Source organism: Electrophorus electricus, chromosome 22, assembly GCF_041902795.1.
Source record: "Electrophorus electricus isolate QZ-2024a chromosome 22, ASM4190279v1, whole genome shotgun sequence".
Lineage (NCBI taxonomy): Eukaryota > Metazoa > Chordata > Actinopteri > Gymnotiformes > Gymnotidae > Electrophorus > Electrophorus electricus.
Window position 1 is genome coordinate 3,038,003 of NC_137518.1, and position 19,498 is coordinate 3,057,500.

General features: G+C 49.3%; 1 protein-coding gene and 1 long non-coding RNA gene across 6 annotated transcripts in view; one reads left to right on the plus strand and one right to left on the minus strand.

Annotated features, from left to right (window-relative positions):
- Nucleotides 1-274: 274 nt before the first annotated feature.
- fbln2 (fibulin 2) overlaps nucleotides 275-19,498 on the minus strand; it is a 39,553-nt gene continuing 20,329 nt past the window's right edge. For 2 of the 5 annotated variants that reach the window (XM_035520291.2, XM_081705229.1), the window contains exons 6-18: nucleotides 19,315-19,498; nucleotides 18,049-18,159; nucleotides 15,944-16,045; nucleotides 13,923-14,063; nucleotides 8,977-9,111; nucleotides 7,756-7,890; nucleotides 7,097-7,240; nucleotides 6,157-6,285; nucleotides 5,780-5,905; nucleotides 5,056-5,172; nucleotides 4,309-4,437; nucleotides 2,548-2,674; nucleotides 275-1,402 (exon numbers count right to left, since the gene is read on the minus strand). The exon at nucleotides 19,315-19,498 is cut by the window's right edge and continues 26 nt beyond it. In XM_035520291.2, the coding sequence (XP_035376184.1) occupies nucleotides 1,045-1,402; nucleotides 2,548-2,674; nucleotides 4,309-4,437; nucleotides 5,056-5,172; nucleotides 5,780-5,905; nucleotides 6,157-6,285; nucleotides 7,097-7,240; nucleotides 7,756-7,890; nucleotides 8,977-9,111; nucleotides 13,923-14,063; nucleotides 15,944-16,045; nucleotides 18,049-18,159; nucleotides 19,315-19,498 (1,938 nt within the window). In that variant the 3' untranslated portion in view covers nucleotides 275-1,044. Of the gene's footprint in view, nucleotides 1,403-2,547; nucleotides 4,207-4,308; nucleotides 4,438-5,055; nucleotides 5,906-6,156; nucleotides 6,286-7,096; nucleotides 7,241-7,755; nucleotides 7,891-8,976; nucleotides 9,112-13,922; nucleotides 14,064-15,943; nucleotides 16,046-18,048; nucleotides 18,160-19,314 lie in introns of those variants that run through there. The other 3 variants (XR_014119331.1, XM_035520292.2, XM_081705230.1) reach the window with 3 other exon arrangements.
- LOC113590015 (uncharacterized) lies at nucleotides 14,688-16,188 on the plus strand. The gene is made up of 3 exons (XR_003412060.3): nucleotides 14,688-15,428; nucleotides 15,504-15,710; nucleotides 15,874-16,188. It is a non-coding gene; the product is annotated as an uncharacterized LOC113590015 (long non-coding RNA).

The window sequence follows — 19,498 nt, forward strand, 5'->3', positions numbered from 1 at the left end:
AAGGGGCGGATACCTCAATGTTCACCACCAGGTGGTGCAGTTGACCTTTCAGAGAAACGCATTTTTGTTGAGAGGGTCAAGTATAAAGACACATTAAGAAAAGCAATAATAATTAACTTCAGCACTTTGAATTGTTAAGCTTTGGTCTTTGTGGTTTTATTAAGGAAGATGGTGATTGTAAAACCTTGTGATTGTTCCCAAAAAAAGAGGTTCAGCAAAGTGTGTCCTTGTTTAAAACCGCTGCTATGCGCAAGACTGACGGGATGATCTAATGTTTTTTTTTTACCCTGAGAGGAATACATAATGTATAGAAATAAGCCCAATACAAGAAAATAAACATATAACATACAATTCCTAAAACAATAATCTGATCATCCTCAGTGCTGTCGTAGCTCATACAGGGATCTAAGTGTGAATGTCAAAAGCACCTGGATTTGTTGTAAAAGTCAACGATGGGGTGAGCGACCTGCAAACATCACAAAAACAAACGAACAAAAAACATCCTTTTGATTGCAAAATATCCATCACAGCGATTACAAAATATGTTTTCGCAGTGCTTCCCTTCAAGAGCTCGAAAAAGAAGTGCTCAATGAGATGCGGATTAGAGACCCATAACATTTCTGAATACAGTAAATAATTGTTTTCAGATGAAAATGAGCTCGAGTGTGTGGAGGAGGCTGTGCCTCCTCATCTCCGCACTCTGCTGGGAAGCACTGCGATTGTGAAGAAGTTAATGGGGTGTTACGAAAAGCAAAAGTTTCAAGCAATCAATATAAATCGGTACAGCATAAATAACATCTGGCGCAGGGTTATTTTAATACATTAAAAGACGGCGTCCAGCTCAAAAGATGAGCGCCCCCCCCCCCCCCCAAAAAAAACCAACCAACCAAACAAACAAACAAAAAGCCCGTCTCTGCAGTCCTAGACCCTGTTTGTCCCCGAGTCATGACCGAACTCAAACGGCTCGATCCCCATCGTTAAAAAAAAAAAAAAAAAAAAAAAAAAAAAAAAAAAACCAGGTCGGGCCGGGTCGCCCTGTTGGCCTCACGCGGCGTGGGCCGTGATAAAAACATAAATGCGAGCTAGGAATGTGCTGAGGGCACCCTGCCGCAGCAGTTTCATCTCCACGTCGATAAAGAAGTCCCGGGGACCCTCCGGTTGCCGCTGCAAGTACACGGCGCCCGTGAAGCTGTTGAGCCGCCGCGTGCCGAAGTAGCCGTCCTCGTTGCCGCGGGGGATGCTGACGACGATGTTGTCGCCAGAGTAGGCCGGCGACGGGCCAATGCGGAAGATCTGCGCCGGGATGACGATGTTGGTCTGGAAGCTGAGCTGGTAGTAGGTGATGCGCAGCGGCATGCTCTGACACTCAAGCCAACTGGAGCAGCTCACGCGCTCGCAGCGTCTAGACACACGTGGGAGAGCTCTAAGGTCCAGCACGAACTGATGTGCCAGTTGCCATGACAGCATTTCGATTACTAGTATTCATCTAATTCATAGTTCACCTATTAATGGTTCAGCGTCAAACATTTCATTGGCAATAATGACAAAAATGATATACTTTGTTTTATTATGACAGGTGGGCTGCCACACATTTTTAGAGCCCATTGTAAGTTGCAATGCACTACTGCTGGTATCACTGTTAAGTGACTGTAGTCCCTGTGGGTGTGTAGTTTCAACATTTATTGCCCTTGTTCATGAGTGATCTGGCTTTGGCCAAAAGTGCATGTATTAACTGGATACCTTTAATATACTGTTTATAAATATGCTTGTAAACACATAAACTGATCTATATGCATTTATGTATACAAGCACAAAATATGCAGACATCACCTGGGCTTTTTTTTTTTTTTTTTAAGGGTCCTTCATGAAAGAGGCTACTGAAAGCAGGTAAGAACCGCACAGGAAACCGCACAAGAAACTGCACAAGTTCGCACCACTCAGTCATTGTCGAATTACACAGAGCTGGCCCAAGATGGAGAGTTGTTAGGAAAGATGCACCAATGTAGTCTCACAACTGGCGATAGTGGACAGGTGAAAGTACCTTTTCCCCCCGAGTTCACTTCTGTTTGATCTGTGTGTGTGTGTGTGTGTGTGTGTGTGTGTGTGTGTGTGTGTGTGTGTGTGAGTGAGTCTGCCCAGCAGAGACAGGGCTGAGGACACACAGGCGTGCGAGTCCAAGGCCCTGCGTGATATGTGGCAGCTGCCTTCATCTGTCAGTATAATGAAAGCATGCTCCTCACGGCCCCAGCTCAATAAAGTTGCCACTAACATAGATTTCCCCTACTTAACAAGGCCATCACTGGCAAACACACACACACACACACACACACACACACACACACACACACACACACACACACACACACACGCGTGCGCGCGCACACACGCACACGGCTGCCTCTTTTGACACCTTCTGCTCTAGAGTAAACGGACAGAAAGGATTTTTGGTCAGAGAATTCTAAATTAGTATCATTGCCCGTTTGTCTGTCTGCCCCCTGTGAAGCACGTGCGGCGATGGTGGGTGTGCGACTGGCCCGGGTGACTCACTTGTCGGACGCCCTCCTGTAGTTGTCGGGGCAGGAGAAGTCCAGGCAGCGGAAGCTTCCGGGCAGGTTGTAGCAGGTCTGGCCGGCAGCCGTGCAGTTGTGAGTCCCAGTTGCGCACTCGTCGACGTCTGGAACAACACGCGAAAGGAAGAAAAAAAAACAAACCCAAAACCGTGCAGGCCCGACACTAAGGCCCCCCCCCCGTCACCCTGGTTCATGTCTGTGAGGAAAGGATGACATCATCCTCTTAAAGGTGTTGGACTGACGGGTACAGCGCTAATGTGAGGGAGTTTGGGTCACTGCTATGGACAAAATGGCTACTCATAAAGTCACCCCAAGATTCTGGCGATACCACCTGATTGGTGGTGACAAACCTGTCAACGACGACGTAACCAGGCCTTCGGAAAAGGCCGATTTACAAACAGCGAGATGAGCTATGGTAACGCAAATCAGTTAGGGACCCGTGGTTTTGGTTTACGGTCATGGGACGGTGATTTTTGTAACCAACGGTCATTAACTGGAGTTGTTTTTCTAAGAGTGCTCGGTTTAAACCAGCCTGTCACAGATCTCTCATCAGGGCCTTCGTTCTGCTAGCAGCCAACAGCAACTCCTGTACCTGCAATTAATCCTGCATCTCATTCTGTGAACATCCAGTGTTCGTCACACCTCACCAGCTCCAATCCACTTGCTTACTCAGTTTCTCTCTCACTCCCTCTCTGCCTGTCTCTCTCCCTCTCTGTCTGTCTGTCTGTCTGTCTCTCTCCCTCTCTGTCTGTCTGTCTCTCTCTCTCTCTCTCTCTCCTTTTCAGGAATGCGCCACATTTTCCTCTGTCCTGAACAATGAGAGAGACATGAATGGAACTGCGGCCAGTGTCTTGCAATTCTAGTCACACTTCATTGCAAATTAGACAAGCGGAGGAACTGAGGAGCTCCAAGGTGATCTTCAAGGTGATCGTCGCTGAACTTGGAACCTCCGGATTTCAGCCAGCACGATTTCATGACTGCGGAGATGCCTGGATATCGCACGAATAGAGTAACGATTTAATCGGACAAGACGGGAGCCTGTCCGGTTTCCCTTAACGACTTTGACCTTCATTAAACATCGCGTTTCATGGCCTTCCCATCACATGAGCCGTTGTACGACTTTGCTCATTTGAGGTAAGATTACTGCTAATCCTTGGATTGCTCGTAACTTCAGTTGTGGGTGAGGCTAAGATCTGAGATTGTGTTCCAGAGAACAGTAGGAATACCAGCTTCATAGATAGTTTTAAATACAGATGGAAAACACACTTTTTAATAATTCAACTTATATATCTTTTCTATGTAAAGCACTCTGATATTTTGAAACTAAAATGCAAAAATATATTTAAAAAAATATTTGTATTAATTTTTAAAAAATCTATTTTTATTTATGTATTTAAATGACTATTACTATAGTTCCCCAGTCTGAACTTTATGCTGTATCAATGGCAGGCTACAGTGTGACAGCATGGTTTTACACACCAGTACCGTTTGGTTCTGGGCGGAGTAATGAGTAGATCCAGTTTGCCACACAGACCCGGAGGTGCCAGACAGCTGGTTCAGAACCGGACCCAGAGGTGCCAGACAGCTGGATCAGAACTGCATGCTGATGTTCGAGGTTTTTCCTTGTTGCTTTGACCTGATCATAGGGAGCTGGACCTGGATTCCCTGTAAAGCTGATTTCTGTAAAGCTGAAGGGCCCGAACGGACCGTAGCACGGACGTTCCGCGCCTCCTCTTACCTCGGCAGGTGCGTCCATTGGGGGACATGGAGTACCCCTCGGGGGGGCAGGCACACTGGTAGCTGCCCGGAACGTTGACACACTGGAAGGCACAGAGGTTTCCGATGCTCTGGGAGCACTCGTTAATGTCTGCGAGCCGAACAGGTGGAAGGGTGTTCAGTCGGGCGCACGGAACAGAGGCAAGAGCATGTGTGTGTGTGTGTGTGTGTGTGTGTGTGTGTGTGTGTGTGTGTGTGTGTGTGTGTGTGTGTGTGTGTGTGTGTGTGTGTGTGTGTGTGTGTGTGTGTGTGTGTGTGTGCATTTGGACATTAATAACTAATGTTGCCCTCTGCATCCATCATTAATGGCCAGGCAAACTCAATTCCATCACAACCGTATTGATCCAAATCTTCTCCACAAAGAGAAACACTGAATCATCCCTGAAATCGATACATAACACACCTCAGCCTGCGGGTCTACCTACCTGTGTTTAAACCCTGTACAAACCGCACTAACAAAACACAAAACAGTGGGACACATTGTACCTCAGGGTTATTAAAACTGGAATATGTCACTTGCATTGATTTATTAATATGTATTCTCAGTTTAAGTAGTGTTACCCCGTCTTTATGGCAGCAGTAACATGGATTTGCAGATACTCGTGTGTGTGTGTGTGTGTGTGTGTGTGTGTGTGTGTGTGTGTGTGTGTGTGTGTGTGTGTGTGTGTGTGTGTGTGTGTAAAGAGCCAGGCCGACGAGCATGTCACACCTTCACAGGTGTGGCCGTCCTCTTTCAGGTAGTATCCCAGGCGACAGTAGCACTGGTAGGAGCCGTAGATGTTGGCACACTCCTGACTGCACGGATTGTTGTCACATTCATTAAGGTCTGTGAGAGGGAACCACGATAACAAAAACAACAACAACAACAACAACACACTGCATCACCAGTGTAGGAAACAAGCCAGACTGCGTCCACAATGCAACAGCCAGTGGAATGGGGAGTTTGTGTACAACCTTTCTATGGCTTTACGTGTTCATCTAATAATGGGTCAGGGAGCTCCTGCCGTTTGTGAGGAGTGGATTTCCGCGATACCATCACATAAGCAGACCTAACTCGGGTGTGCACAGTCTCATCTACACTCTGCTCTGCCCTTGACCCCTAAAGGTCATTCAAGGTCTCCACAGACAACACTGAGCATGAGTGCGGACCATCTCCCGCACCTGTGTGGGCGTGAAGCCCCCTGGGCCGTGGCTGAGGCTGAGTCCTCGAATGCCCCTTAAAGGGATGCTGCCGCCTGGATGGTGTAACTAGGAAAGTCAGCCTGCCTGACGGAAGCTCCCAGAGGAACCCTAGAGGCGGCGCTAACCCACAAGGTCACTCTCTTTGCGAGAGCTCCATTACTGGACACCCCCCCCCCCCCACCGGCCCTCCTGCTAAAGCACCCCCGGTGCCGTTAGTGCGTGTTGTTCTGGGTGGGGGGGGGGGGGTGGACCTTCACAGTTCTTGCCATCGAAGGCAAGCGAGAAGCCAGCGGTGCAGGAGCACTGATACGAGCCCACGGTGTTGTCACACGTCTGGGCACACAGGCGCCCGGGGTATCGCCAACACTCGTTCACGTCTGCAGAGAGAGAGAGAGAAAAAGAGGTCTTTATTGTCCGGCACTGCGCCCTCTAATGGACACTCACACATCGTCTACAAAAACGAGCTTGTTTTTACTTCTGCAGCGATCATTACTGTTCATTTTGAGAGAGACGTGCGAACACTCTCACTCCTACAGGCCTGAAAGGGAATTTCTGAGTGTGATAGGCTCTGTCGTTTTGAAATGTGTGTGTGGGTGTGTGTGCGCCTGTGTTTGTGAGCAGGCCATACCCACGCAGAGCCTGCGGATGGAGTCGTACTGGTAGCCTGACCGGCAGTCACAACGGTAGCTGCCAGGTAGGTTGTGGCAGACCTGGCTCTCCGTACAGTGGTGTGTTCCCATGGCACACTCATTCACATCTACACACAGAGAGATACTGTAACACACACACTCATCCACATCTACACACAGAGAGATACTGTAACACACACTCATCCACATCTACACACAGAGAGATACTGTAACACACACTCATCCACATCTACACACAGTGATACTGTAACACACACACTCATCCACATCTACACACAGAGTGATACTGTAACACACACACTCATCCACATCTACACACAGAGAGATACTGTAACACACACTCATCCACATCTACACACAGAGTGATACTGTAACACACACACTCATCCACATCTACACACAGAGTGATACTGTAACACACACACTCATCCACATCTACACACAGAGAGATACTGTAACACACACTCATCCACATCTACACACAGAGTGATACTGTAACACACACACTCATCCACATCTACACACAGAGATACTGTAACACACACACTCATCCACATCTACACACAGAGAGATACTGTAACACACACTCATCCACATCTACACACAGAGTGATACTGTAACACACACACTCATCCACATCTACACACAGTGATACTGTAACACACACACACACACACACACATCCACATCTACACACAGAGTAGAATGGTGTAGCGTGCACTAATCCAAATCTACACACAAAGCATGACACTGTAACACCCACTTCTACACACACTCCAACACAGCCAGGAAGCACCCTTGTACACTGACGTCAAATGAGAATAAAAGTTACCTTACAATCTCATTAGTTTTGAGTTATGGGTATATAACAAACAAAGTCACTATGGAAGAAAAGTGTGTGCGTGTCCATCTTCTCACCGACACAGCGTGCTTCATCGGGGCTGGAGTGGTATCCACGGTTACATGTCATAGTCTTGCGCTGGCAGGTATAGGAGCCTACCGTGTTGATGCAGTGGAACCCAGCGCTGCACGGGTCCTGAAGCCTGCTGCACTCGTCCACGTCTGGGAGACAGAGGTGCTGTTACTCTCCCGGAGAGCGGGTACAGCCCAAAAAAAGCACATCACGGAATCGTTTACTCCCCGGATAACGGCAGAGTGAAATGTGGACAGACTGAGAATGAAAGGCAAACTGCCACCGAGAGATAAGATTCGCCTGGTCTCAGATTGGGTTGCTCTAATCAATCGTCTAAACCTTCGCTAACGTGACATGCCGGGATTTCGAGGTTTACGGGCGTCCTGTATGAGATGTTATCAAAACTGGACGTGTCTTTTCCAATAATGTAGTGTTTTCTTTCAGACAGTGAGAGGTTTGTCTTGCTAGTCGAAACCGACGTCAACTAATCTAGGTTCTGTATCTTAAAAACAGAGAATACGACGTTCTTTCTATGTCCAGCAGGGGGCACTGTGCGACGGCGTAAAACCGACACACTCCTCTCACCCGCCGACTCCTCGTCTCTTTCGCTTACTCAGCCTGTCTCTCGGCCACACACTCCTCCTACCCTTGCCCGTCTCCTCACCGATGCAGTTGCCGTGCGGGTCCTGGGAGAAACCGCCGAGGCAGCCCCGTTGCTTGCAGTGGAACGAGCCGACCGTGTTCAGGCACTCGGCTCCCGGCTCGCAGTCGTGGCTCCTCACGGCGCACTCATCAACGTCTGCCGGGGCAAACCAGGCCAGGCGTTATCATTACACGAAACCCATTTGCCTAGGCGCTGTCTGAAGGTATGGCTAGGTGCATGAGTGACGGCTCTCCTCCGGACGAGGTCTGCGCACTTCAGTGTTGAGTAATGAACGTCAAGTTGGAGGAGCAGAAACGCTGACGCAGAGAGCAGTGAGCAACGCTGGACACTAGGTGGCACTGTGGCTCAAAGTTGGAGCACGGCTCTCGTAATGTTCTCGCAAAAATCAGCTCCCAGGACGTTTTACTGCTTGCCAGCACCCCTCTGGCTGCATGCTTGTTTTCTCAGAGGGGTAAAAAAAGACACCAACATTTTACTTTCGTAAAACTTTCTTTAGTGCCTCACCAGATGAGAGTTAGCCAACTAAGCAGCGGTCTTGGAGAGCCTAACTAGAGGTATTTGTGGGTCAGTCGTAATCCAGTACAGCCTCCAGTACAGATGTTTTTTTGCATCATAGACTCTGTGTGTGTGTGTTTGTGTGTGTGTTCATGTGTCTGAATATCCGTTTCACACGCAAACGTGCCCACCCCTGCTAATCTGAGCACCTTGGTGAGGTACGCTGGGCCCGTGACGGTCGGGGGGGGGGGGGTGTGAAACGAGGCGGAGCCGCACCTGCGAGGGGCATCGCGGGGGCCCGTTCGTGCCCGCCGCCCGGCTGGCTTTGACAGGAAGGGGCAGGAGTAGCGTCAGGGTCCGCTGCTCTGCCAACTTAACAAGATTCGATTTAAAGTTTTCACGGGACCCGCGAGACCGTCTGGGCGGACCGAGGGTCGAGGTATCGGCAGCCGGCTTGAAGTCGGCTGCGGCTTGTCCACGGGAGAGCCGCGAGACGGGTTTGTACAGCGAGCTGAAGGAACAGCATCGATCTGGAACAGAGTTCTCCAAAAGCCGCCGGCGTGCAGACAGCACGGAGGGAAGGATAGAGACACCGAGCAAAGAACAGAGTGCTGTTCTGACCCAGGAACTAAAAACCGACAGTGCGTGGTCTGCTAAGGACAATCTCACCTATGAGACCTGGGTATTTTTAAGAGGTATGGCACAGGGAGTAAGACAGAGACCCACCTTCACACACTCCGTTCCTCAGTTGGTAGCCACTGGGACATGACATCTGCTTCTCGCACATGAAGGCCCCCACCGTGTTGACGCAGCGCTCGTGGTGCTGGCAGGTGTGTGTGTTGGTCACACACTCGTTGAGATCTGGAGGAGGGAGAGGGAGGTACGCGTCAGCGCCTCGTTTAGGGCGGACGGGCTCCCGTCAGAGCGGCACGATAACAGGCTGACGAGCGACAACCGGGGGCCAAGCACTGTGCGAACTACCCCCCCCCCCCACTTCTGCTCATACACACCCCACTGCAAACAGCCCGCCCCTGGGCACACACCCGCCATCGCGACAAGCAAGCGGAGCTGCGGGCAGACAGGTGGATCACAGCATACATACACACGCACAGGTTCACCTGACATGCAGGACTAGAGTGGATGAGGTGTGACCCGCCCTCACCCGAGAGTCAGCAGTCCCCGTTGTGGTATCGACCAAAATCCAAAACTTTAGGGGGTGGGGGGGTGTTTGGGGTTGGGAGGGGAATTAAGGATTAAGGGCAGTAACTTTGGGAAAGGTGGGAATAAATGAGTCCAACCAAGGCTGGGAAGACAGAGAGAGACTAAGAGAGAGGGATGCAAGCATAGAGAAAGAGGTGGAGCTAAAGGAGAGCATGCAAAGAGAGGAAGGAAGGAAGGAGAGAGTACAGGGTGAGAAAAAAAGACAAGGAGAGAGACAGTACAGAGAGAGGAGAGAGACTACAGAGAGAGGAGAGAGAAAGAGAGAATGAGAGAGACAGTACAGAGAGAGACAGTACAGAGAGAGAGTACAGAGAGAGGAGAGAGACTACAGAGAGAGGAGAGAAAGAGAAGGAGAGAGACAGTACAGGGAGAGACTACAGAGAAAGACGAGAGAGACAGTACAGAGAGAGACAGTACAGAAAGAGTAGAGAGACAGTACAGAGAGAGGAGAGAGACTACAGCGAGAGGAGAGAAAGAAGGAGAGAGACAGTACAGAGAGAGACAGTACAGAGAAAGACGAGAGACAGTACAGAGTGAGACAGAAGGAGAGAGACAGTACAGAGAGAGGAGAGAGAATACAGAGAGAGGAGAGAGACTACCAAGAGAGGAGAGAGAAAGAGAGAAGAAGAGAGACAGTACAGAGAGAGACAGTACAGAGAAAGACGAGAGGGACAGTACAGAGAGAGGAGAGAGACTACAGAGAGAGGAGAGAGAAAGAGAGAATGAGAGAGAGTACAGAGAGAGACAGTCTACAGAGAAAGACAAGGAGAGAGACAGTACAGAGAGTCTACAGAGAAAGACAAGGAGAGACAGTACAGAGAGAGGAGAGCGACTACAGAGAGAGGAGAGAGAAAGAGAAGAAGAGACACAGTACAGAGAGAGACAGTACAGAGAAAGACGAGAGACAGTACAGAGTGAGACAGTACAGAGAGAGAGTCTACAGAGAAAGACAGAAGGAGAGAGACAGTACAGAGAGAGGAGAGAGAAAGAATGAGAGAGACAGTACAGAGAGAGACAGTACAGACAGAGGAGAGAAAGAGAAGGAGAGAGACAGTACAGGGAGAGGAGAGAGACTACAGAGAGAGGAGAGAGACAATACAGAGAGAGACAGTACAGAGAGAGTAGAGAGACAGTACAGAGAGAGACAGTCTACAAAGAAAGACAGAAGGAGAGAGACAGTACAGAGAGAGACAGTACAGAGAGAGTAGAGAGACAGTACAGAGAGAGACAGTACAGAGAAAGACGAGAGACAGTACAGAGAGAGACAGTACAGAGAGAGTAGAGAGACAGTACAGAGAGAAAGAGAATGAGAGAGTACAGAGAGACAGTCTACAGAGAAAGACAAGGAGAGAGACAGTACAGAGAGAGAGTCTATAGAGAAAGACAAGGAGAGAGACAGTAGAGAGAGAGTCTACAGAGAAAGACAAGGAGAGAGACAGTACAGAGAGAGACAGTACAGAGAGAGGAGAAAGGAGAGAGACTACAGAGAGAGTAGAGAGACAGTACAGAGAGAGACAGTCTACAGAGAAAGACAAGGAGAGAGACAGTACAGAGAGAGGAGAGAGACAGTACAGAGAGAGATAGTACAGAGAGAGACAGTCTGCAGAGAAAGACAAGGAGAAAGACAGTACAGAGAGAGGAGAGAGAAAGAGAGAAGGAGAGAGAGTACAGAGAAAGACAGTACAGAGAGAGACAGTACAGAGAGAGGAGAGAGACAGTACAGAGAGAGACAGTCTACAAAGAAAGACAGAAGGAGAGAGACAGTACAGAGAGAGACAGTACAGAGAGAGTAGAGAGACAGTACAGAGAGAGACAGTCTGCAGAGAAAGACAAGGAGAAAGACAGTACAGAGAGAGGAGAGAGAAAGAGAAAAGGAGAGAGACAGTACAGAGAAAGACAGTACAGAGAGAGACAGTCTACAAAGAAAGACAGAAGGAGAGAGACAGTACAGAGAGAGACAGTACAGAGAGAGGAGAGAGACAGTACAGAGAGAGACAGTCTGCAGAGAAAGACAAGGAGAAAGACAGTACAGAGAGAGGAGAGAGAAAGAGAAAAGGAGAGAGACAGTACAGAGAAAGACAGTACAGAGAGAGACAGTCTACAAAGAAAGACAGAAGGAGAGAGACAGTACAGAGAGAGGAGAGAGAAAGACAGAAGAAGGCAAAGGTAATTGCTTCAACCTTGACGATGATGGCTTGATGAGCCAAACACAGAACTCAACACTGTCGTACTGCTGCTGAAGAAAATCATTTTAATGTGTCTGTGTCTGGGTGTGTGTGTGTGTGGGTGTGTGTGCGTGTGCGGGTGTGTGTGCGTGTGCGGGTGTGTGTGCTGGGCTTGCTGAGATTGTTTGTCTCTCTCTTGGCTGTGTGTACCATGGGGAGGAAGTGTAAGAGGAGTGTTATCAGCGTGGCACAACACCAGCACGAGGAAACATCCGTTTACAACATCAGGAATGAGCGGAGAATCACATCCGAGGAAGACAGCACTGAGGCTGAGATGAAGTCCCCTCCCACGGGTCATCAGGGAAAGGTCACAGAGCCGGGACTGTGTGTGTGTGTGTGTGTGTGTGTGTCCGTGGCTGCCATCCAGCACTAAAGTTCATACTGTTCATGGTGGTCCGGAGGGAGGGGCTTATATCAGACCCACCCATTCAAGAGGAACTTCAGCAAAAGATCAGGTAGGGCCACAACTCTCTAAAGCGCGGACAGCGTCCCCGCACGAAGGCGCGGTAGGAACGGGACGCGGGTAACAGGAAGAGGAGTTTAGAACAGCAGGAGAAATCCGTGTATCCGAGCTGCACCCCCCCCCCGAGGCTGTTCTTTCTCCTGAACACCATCCAAACTGATCCTGGAGCAGCAGGCCTCAGAGGGACAGTGCTGGGCACAATATGTGCGTTGTAACATCCCTCCGAAGTGAACAGATGGCTGAAAGACAGAAGAAACTATGGGTGCTTTTTTGTGCATTTTTGTGTTTGTGTGTGAGAGAGAGAGACAGACAGAGAGAGAGAGACAGAGAGTAAGAGTTTTTGGTGCTCAAATGCAACTTCCTACTATTTTGTTCTTCTGAAATATGAGCACATCCAAGAAAATTAGACAATTATTTTCTATTCAGAAACAGAAACAGCCTTCAGATCAAAGCAGAGTTGCACTCTTCGCCTGCCCTCCTCTGCCTCGCGCAAGCGCTGGTTCTGTTTAAATACCATCTGCTCCGTGCCTTTCCGGCCCTGAAGAATTTAGAGCTTAGATCACAGAACTTGTGCACTGCAAAGCCTCGCTTTCGACGGCTCCTGACGGACATGTTTATTTTCTCAGGTTACCAGGGCGGTGGTTGCTGGGCTGTGGGGGCTCAGGGGAGCCTGGGATATTTCCAGTGAGTCATAGGGCGCGTAGGGCGGGGGTCCAGGGAGACACCCTTAGTTCAGACCCCCTCCTATAGACGTGCTCCGCGCTCTTTTCCTGAAAGACCAACCTCCAACTTTCCCTCTCTTCATATAGTTCTGAAAAAAAAAAAAACTCTCCCTCAAACGCTTCTCTCCCCAAACCACAACCCCCCACACCCGCCCGCTCTGAGTAACCCGGCAGCTATCTCTCTCTCTCTCTCTCTCTCTCTCTCTCTCTCTCTCTCTAGTGCAAAGGCAGCTCCACCCAGCCTCCACCCCATCTCCACAACCACCTCTCTCCCGCTGCATTCGTGCTGGGGGGGGGGCTTGGTTAGCATCGGGCGCGGGAGGAGACACATGCGGTGAGGATTACATGGCACGAACGGTATTCCTCCGTCGGAACCCAACACAGCCGGAATCGCGCAGACGGCAGTGAGGAAGCAAGCCTGGCTCTCCGGTTAGCAAAGCCAGCTCCGGTTTGCCAGTCGGATTTATTTCCTAGTATTTGTTTTCTTACGAGAATGTCCTGGTCAAAGCACTCTGAGATGAGCTCAGTGTATTTTATGTCCGGCAGCTAATTAGTAAAGACTGACTGATCACTCTGGTCAAATAGCCACCGCATTCTGACATCATATATAAGTTTGGGTCATTTTACAACTAATATAATTGGTGTTCAAGAAAAAATATACTTAAAAACGCACTTATGAGCTATTCCTCAATGAAAGGTACAGGTCTGCCTGGTGTTTAGTTTAGGACCAGTTACCCTCAACCAGAGAACTGGTTTTTAACAGACTTCGACATTCTGGCTCCTCAGTGGCCTGTGGCTCAGTGATGGGAACGTGGAAGCCGAGATGAGACGCGCGGAACAAGGCACGCATGGGACGTTTAAGGAATGACACTAATCCATTGGACTCTGTAATTGCTCGGGGTCTGTGTCTGTGTGTGTGTGTGTGTGTGTGTTTGTTTTTGTGTATGGGTAACAGTACAGGATCTGGCAAACCAGAGCGCAGCATCACAGAGGTGCAGTAGAGAATAAGTGCAACAGTGTTGTGACACTGCACCATCTTACCCACACACCCTTCGTTGTGGTTGTGTATAAAGCCCACGTCACACCTGTCATTCAGACGTGCACACTGGTAGGAGCCCTCTGTGTTCACACACACCTCCTCCATCGAGCACTTGTGTGTGTCCCTGCTGCACTCATCCACGTCTATGGTACACACACACACACACACACACACACACACACACACACACACACACACACACACACACACACAAACAAACACATATACACACACACACAAACACACACATGCACACACGCACACATACACACACACACACACACAAACACACACACACAAACACACACACGCACACACACAAACACACACACACACACACACATATACACACACAAACACACACACACACACACTCACACACACACACACAAACACATATACACACATATACAAACACACACACACACACACACACACATACATATATATATATATACATACACACTGGCATGCACACAATCATACACACCACCGTTTTCACTCTGTACAGTAAAAACACATTTTAGGTTCTTGGCTCAGACATTCCTGCGATGTCCTTCCGAGGGTTGGAAGGTGAGGTCGTATTAAAAGTTAATTAAGCTCAGCCTGGCGGGTATCTTCTTCAATAAGGCCACAAACTGACTGGCATTTCCTTGTGGTGGAGTGTGTATCTCTTATTCCGTAGAAGCATTGCGCATAATCTGCATCATGCGAATGCGCTATATGAAACACATGCTTGAGACAAAGACTGCAGTGGTCTGGGCTTTCCAGGGCTTTGTGTTCTGAGGGCCCATACCAGTTGGGTGAAACCTAACCTGAGAACACAGCAGAGACGTTTCTCCTCGTCGGTTTCTTCCACACTGTGACTAACATATCTGGCTCTTAATGCAGGCTGTCGAAAAACCTGCTGTTTGTTTTGGTTCAGGACAAATCAATCTCACGGCCCACCCGCAATTCCAACATATGGGAACACTTCGGGCGGAAAGAAAGTGAAAGAAACGAGAGAGAGAGAGAGAGAGAGAGAGAGAGAGAGAGCAGGAAAGGAACACCCTCATCAAATAGTGTTGATTTTTAAGCTCAAGCTGCCTTTTTCAGCCGAATTCAGGCAGACACGCAAAACGTGCGCTGCTCAGAAGAAGGAGACTCATTCAGGTTTCGCCTCGAGGCGGCTCGTGTTTTATTCAGACCCAGAGCGCGCTGCCAGTCTGCCTGTGAAGGAGGAGCTATTCTGAACCAGCGCGCGGCCGCTGAAAGCCCTGCCTCGGCACTCGACGCCGAATATCGTTCGCTCGAGGGCTTCTGAATGGGTCCGATCGCGGCGCCATAACGCGCGCTTTTAAAGCGCCGCCTTTCACGAGCCCCGGCTAGGCTCTCTCGAACAAAGACGCAAGTGCGCAGGCAGCTGCGGTCCTTGGAAATGTCGGAGCCGAGTTGCACTGGAGCGCCGTAAATCAAGGCCAGAGAGCTGAGCCGCTGCAGACGCGAGACCGCCGCGCATCCGACTGCAGGTAGGGTATTTCTACACATCTCCCGTGCATACTGTAAAACCGGCAGAATTAAAACACATCTATTTGGTTCCTTAGTTGCGAATGTAACCTTGTCCTGAAGCAGAAAGGACGCCCTGTTGGGGCAAACCTGAGCAAGGCCACAGAAAAATGGAAAAAGTGTGTGAGCGACTGATGAGGAGAGGCGTGATGGAGGGGGAGAGGGCTGGTCACTGTTTGTCAGCGCAGTCGAGCTCAAGTTAATTGGCTACGGAGCAGATCAGCAGGAGGCTGTGGGATTCACAGGTGAGACCCGAATGTGTGTCATGAAGCACCTTTCCACTTTAATCCTGATTCTTGGTGAGTGACATCCTGCAATATGACTTAATAAGAGAAATGATTCATCCCTGACTTTAGGTTGTGTTTCACCAATGTGTGTGTGTGTGTGTGTGTGTGTGTGTGTGTGCAGATATGATGTGAGTTAGGGAGGACGTGTGCACCACCGACTGAGCGGGGGTGTGGCCCAGGTGCCAGTTTACCTTCACACGTGTGTCCGTCAGCCTTCAGTGAGTACCCAAGGAAACAGGAACAGCGAGGCAGCCCTCGGACCACGGCACAGCGTTGTGAGCACGGCCCACCTCCTGTGGACAATACACAAGCCTCAACCGACTCATCTCCCCGTGCCTCTGCTGGCTTGACTTTGAAAGGAAAGAAGCTTGCAAAGGCAAACAAACATTAAATGACTTTTGCTGGGTTTGCTATTCAGATAAAACCGATAAAACGAGTTTATTTGGCTACACTGGTCAGTGATTTACCCCGTGCAGTGAACGATGTAAACGTAGTCAAGGTTGCAGGTTTCCAGAGAAACGGGATATTTCCAACAACACTTTGCTTGCACAGTTGATGAAGCACCTTTGTCCGAAATGTCTTGTTTCTCTGGAAACCTGGAAATCCCAGCACTGTATGTTGTCCACGGCACTGCGATTTTGACTAAACCTTTCACTCTCTATCTATCTATCTATCTATCTATCTATCTATCTATCTATCTATCTATCTATCTATCTATCTATCTAATATATATATATATATATATATATATATATATATATATATATATATATATATATACACACACACACACACACACACACACACACACACACACACACACACATACATACACACACACACACATACACAGTGCTGAGATGTTATTCCCCACAGATATATAGACTGTATATATAGTCTATGAAACAGACAGCGAAAGCACTGAGCAAGTGGTGAGGACGTGGCTTAAAGTGGTGAGGGCGTGGCTTAAAGTAGTGGGGCGTGGCTTAAAGTGTTGTGGGTGTGGCTTAAATTCTGGATCTAAAAGCCTGATGTAGACAAGCAAAAGCCCTACGCTTCCGGAAGCTTCAGCATGGCCCTTAGGCCCCGACACAGCCCAGAGCCCAGAGAAGCCGGAATGGGACTCGGCAGATGATGGGTTGGCCAGATGCGTCCGGCTCAGACAAAGAGAGGGAGAGGCAGAGAGAGGACACTGCTAGGCATAGACATCATTCTCTCGTTTCATTTTACACTGCCTCCTCTTCTCATGGGTCCACCCTGAATGGGAGGTTTGGCCAATGCCTACAGGAAACGGCAGAACGTGTGGTGTGAGCTGAGCCCTGACATTTACTCCAGCACACTCTCCGGTGAGCGCCGCCTAAAGCCTGCCTGAGTTCAGCGAGACGTGAATAAAATAAGGTTGAGCGTATATTAAAATAGCATGCCGTCCATATCATCAGCTCATTAGCGCGTCAGTGAGATCACGTAATAAGCATGCAGCTTCTTAATGAGCTTCTTAATGTATCTCCTCGTTTCAACCACTAGGTAATAATTCCTCTGAACATCTGTGTGTAGATTCTGTCTGAATTTCAAAAGGTCAAATATTGCTGGTAGGAATAAGAGCTGGTTCGATCTGAGACTTGGACCAAGCCCCGTGTGCCTGGAAATGGAAACGGATGCTCAGGCAAAGCCCTGGAGTTTGGAAACACCTACCCAAATGCACGAATGTCCTGTAGAGGGTGTGTGATTGGTGGGGACAGGTTGTGTGGTTGCTAGAGAGATTGTGTGCTAGTGAGAGAAGGGATGTGGGATTGGTTAGGTTTTGGTGACGGGGTGTGGTTAGTTTAAAGTGGGTGTGGTTGGTAGCAAGCGGTGTGGCTGTGAGACAGGTGTTGTGGGACAGGCGTGGTTGTGCGGTGGGAATATGGTTAGAGTGAATGGGGGGGTAGTTTGGATGCAGAGAGGGGGTGTAGCTAGTGTGAAGGGGGTGTGGCTGTGGGGAGGTCATGTGGCAGAGAGACACGGTACAGGCCCCTGGAGATAATGTTGGGAAGCCCTATAGCTGTGCTGTGCTTTGGGTGGGGAACTGGAAAACGAGTGGAACATACTACACATTCTCCAGAACCCTTGCGTATTAGCCTGTTAGATATTCCAGGAGGTCACGAGAAGATGGAAATAGAAAAACTACAGCAGCAAGAAAAGAGCAAACGCGTCGTCCCGTATTGCCGCGCATGTAGGTTTCACGAGAATCAGAGCATTCTGTGTGTATGCTTGCGTAAGAAACAACGCAGCATGGTGGTGTGTATGTGGAGCATACCTGCACATGGGTCATGTGGGGGGGGGGTTCGTGTGAGTGTCTCCAGCTGAGACGTGGCCAGTGTAAACAGCCTGTCCTCCTCCCGCACGCGGTTGTCTTCCTCTGGATTCTCTGAGAGAAGAAAGACAAATAACAAAAGCTGCCTGACAGAGCCGGGCTGTCCCTCACCTTCTCGGGAAGGACTCCGCACCTCAGCGATGCATGCGAGAAGGGTTCAACTCTAGAAAACTCACGGAAACCAACATTTCTGGAATTTTGGAAACGGTTTCTCCCGTCCTCCAGATTCCTGCTTCATTATAGACACAAGATCATTAGTTGCGTATTTGCAGTTTCGGTGACCATGGGACAATCCCTGCAGAATGTCGCCAATGTCACCAACACTGGGAAAACAGCATTGGCACGTTGCAATAATTTCATCAAGCAGTCAAGAGATTCATTCTCAACGTTATCGCCAGGGAAACGGGGACAAATAAACAAACACTGGAACCAGTGGACAGGGCAGAACAATCTACCCTTGGTGGCAGACCCCTTATCGTGGGTGCGATTAACTATTTGTGTGCTTCATAATGAACCAGAGTCAACAGTTTAATCTACTAGCCGACAGCAAGGCAGCTAATCTGCACGTTTAGCCACATGGCTATTATGCAGGGTATTATGAACACACACAATGGCGTCTAAAGTCAAGCCAGACACTCATTCAGTGTCCGAGAATTGAAAACGAATGAAAACATTCTCAGCATGTGCTCCATGTGACGGTTTCTCGTTGTGAAAACACTCGCTGTCTTCTGAACGCGTATGCACGTTCTTGGGCTGGCTCGCATCCCTCGGGCATCTGGGGTATCGCGTAAGGTAAGACAAACCCACAACACTGCTCTGCGGGTTGTTCTGGTGGTTCTGATCTGCTCCGACAGGTCGTGGAGGTGGCACGGCATGGAATACCTCTCTCTCCGTGAAGGGGAGCGGCGATATACCATGCCTGCACTACTCATGGTGCTTGGGAAATGCAAACGGTGGCTGAACTGAGCGAACCGCAAAGGAGAGGTTCTCGCCTCCTGTCATGGGAATGAGGGATGGAGTAACGGTCCGAGCTTGAACGGAGCTTCGCAGAAACAGTGTCCGGGAGACGGAAACCAAGGATAACCTCTCTGGTCTCCACGCTGCTGCTGGCTTGTGAAATTCCAATCTTAATGGCCTTTTTTTGTGGTTTTCACCATCAGCAGCACAGCAGTAAGTGAGAAGCTCTGCAGGCTAACACCGGGCACGTACCGAGGACACACGCGTGCCCGTCCTGCTGTAGCACATATCCAGGGTGGCAGGCGCATCTGTACGAGCCCGCGGTGCTAATGCACCTGTGATGGCATGGCTGGCGCTCATGCCGCTGACACTCGTCCACAGCCTCGGGTTTCTCTACGGAGTTGGCCACAAGCTCAGAGTCCTCAACAGACAGAGG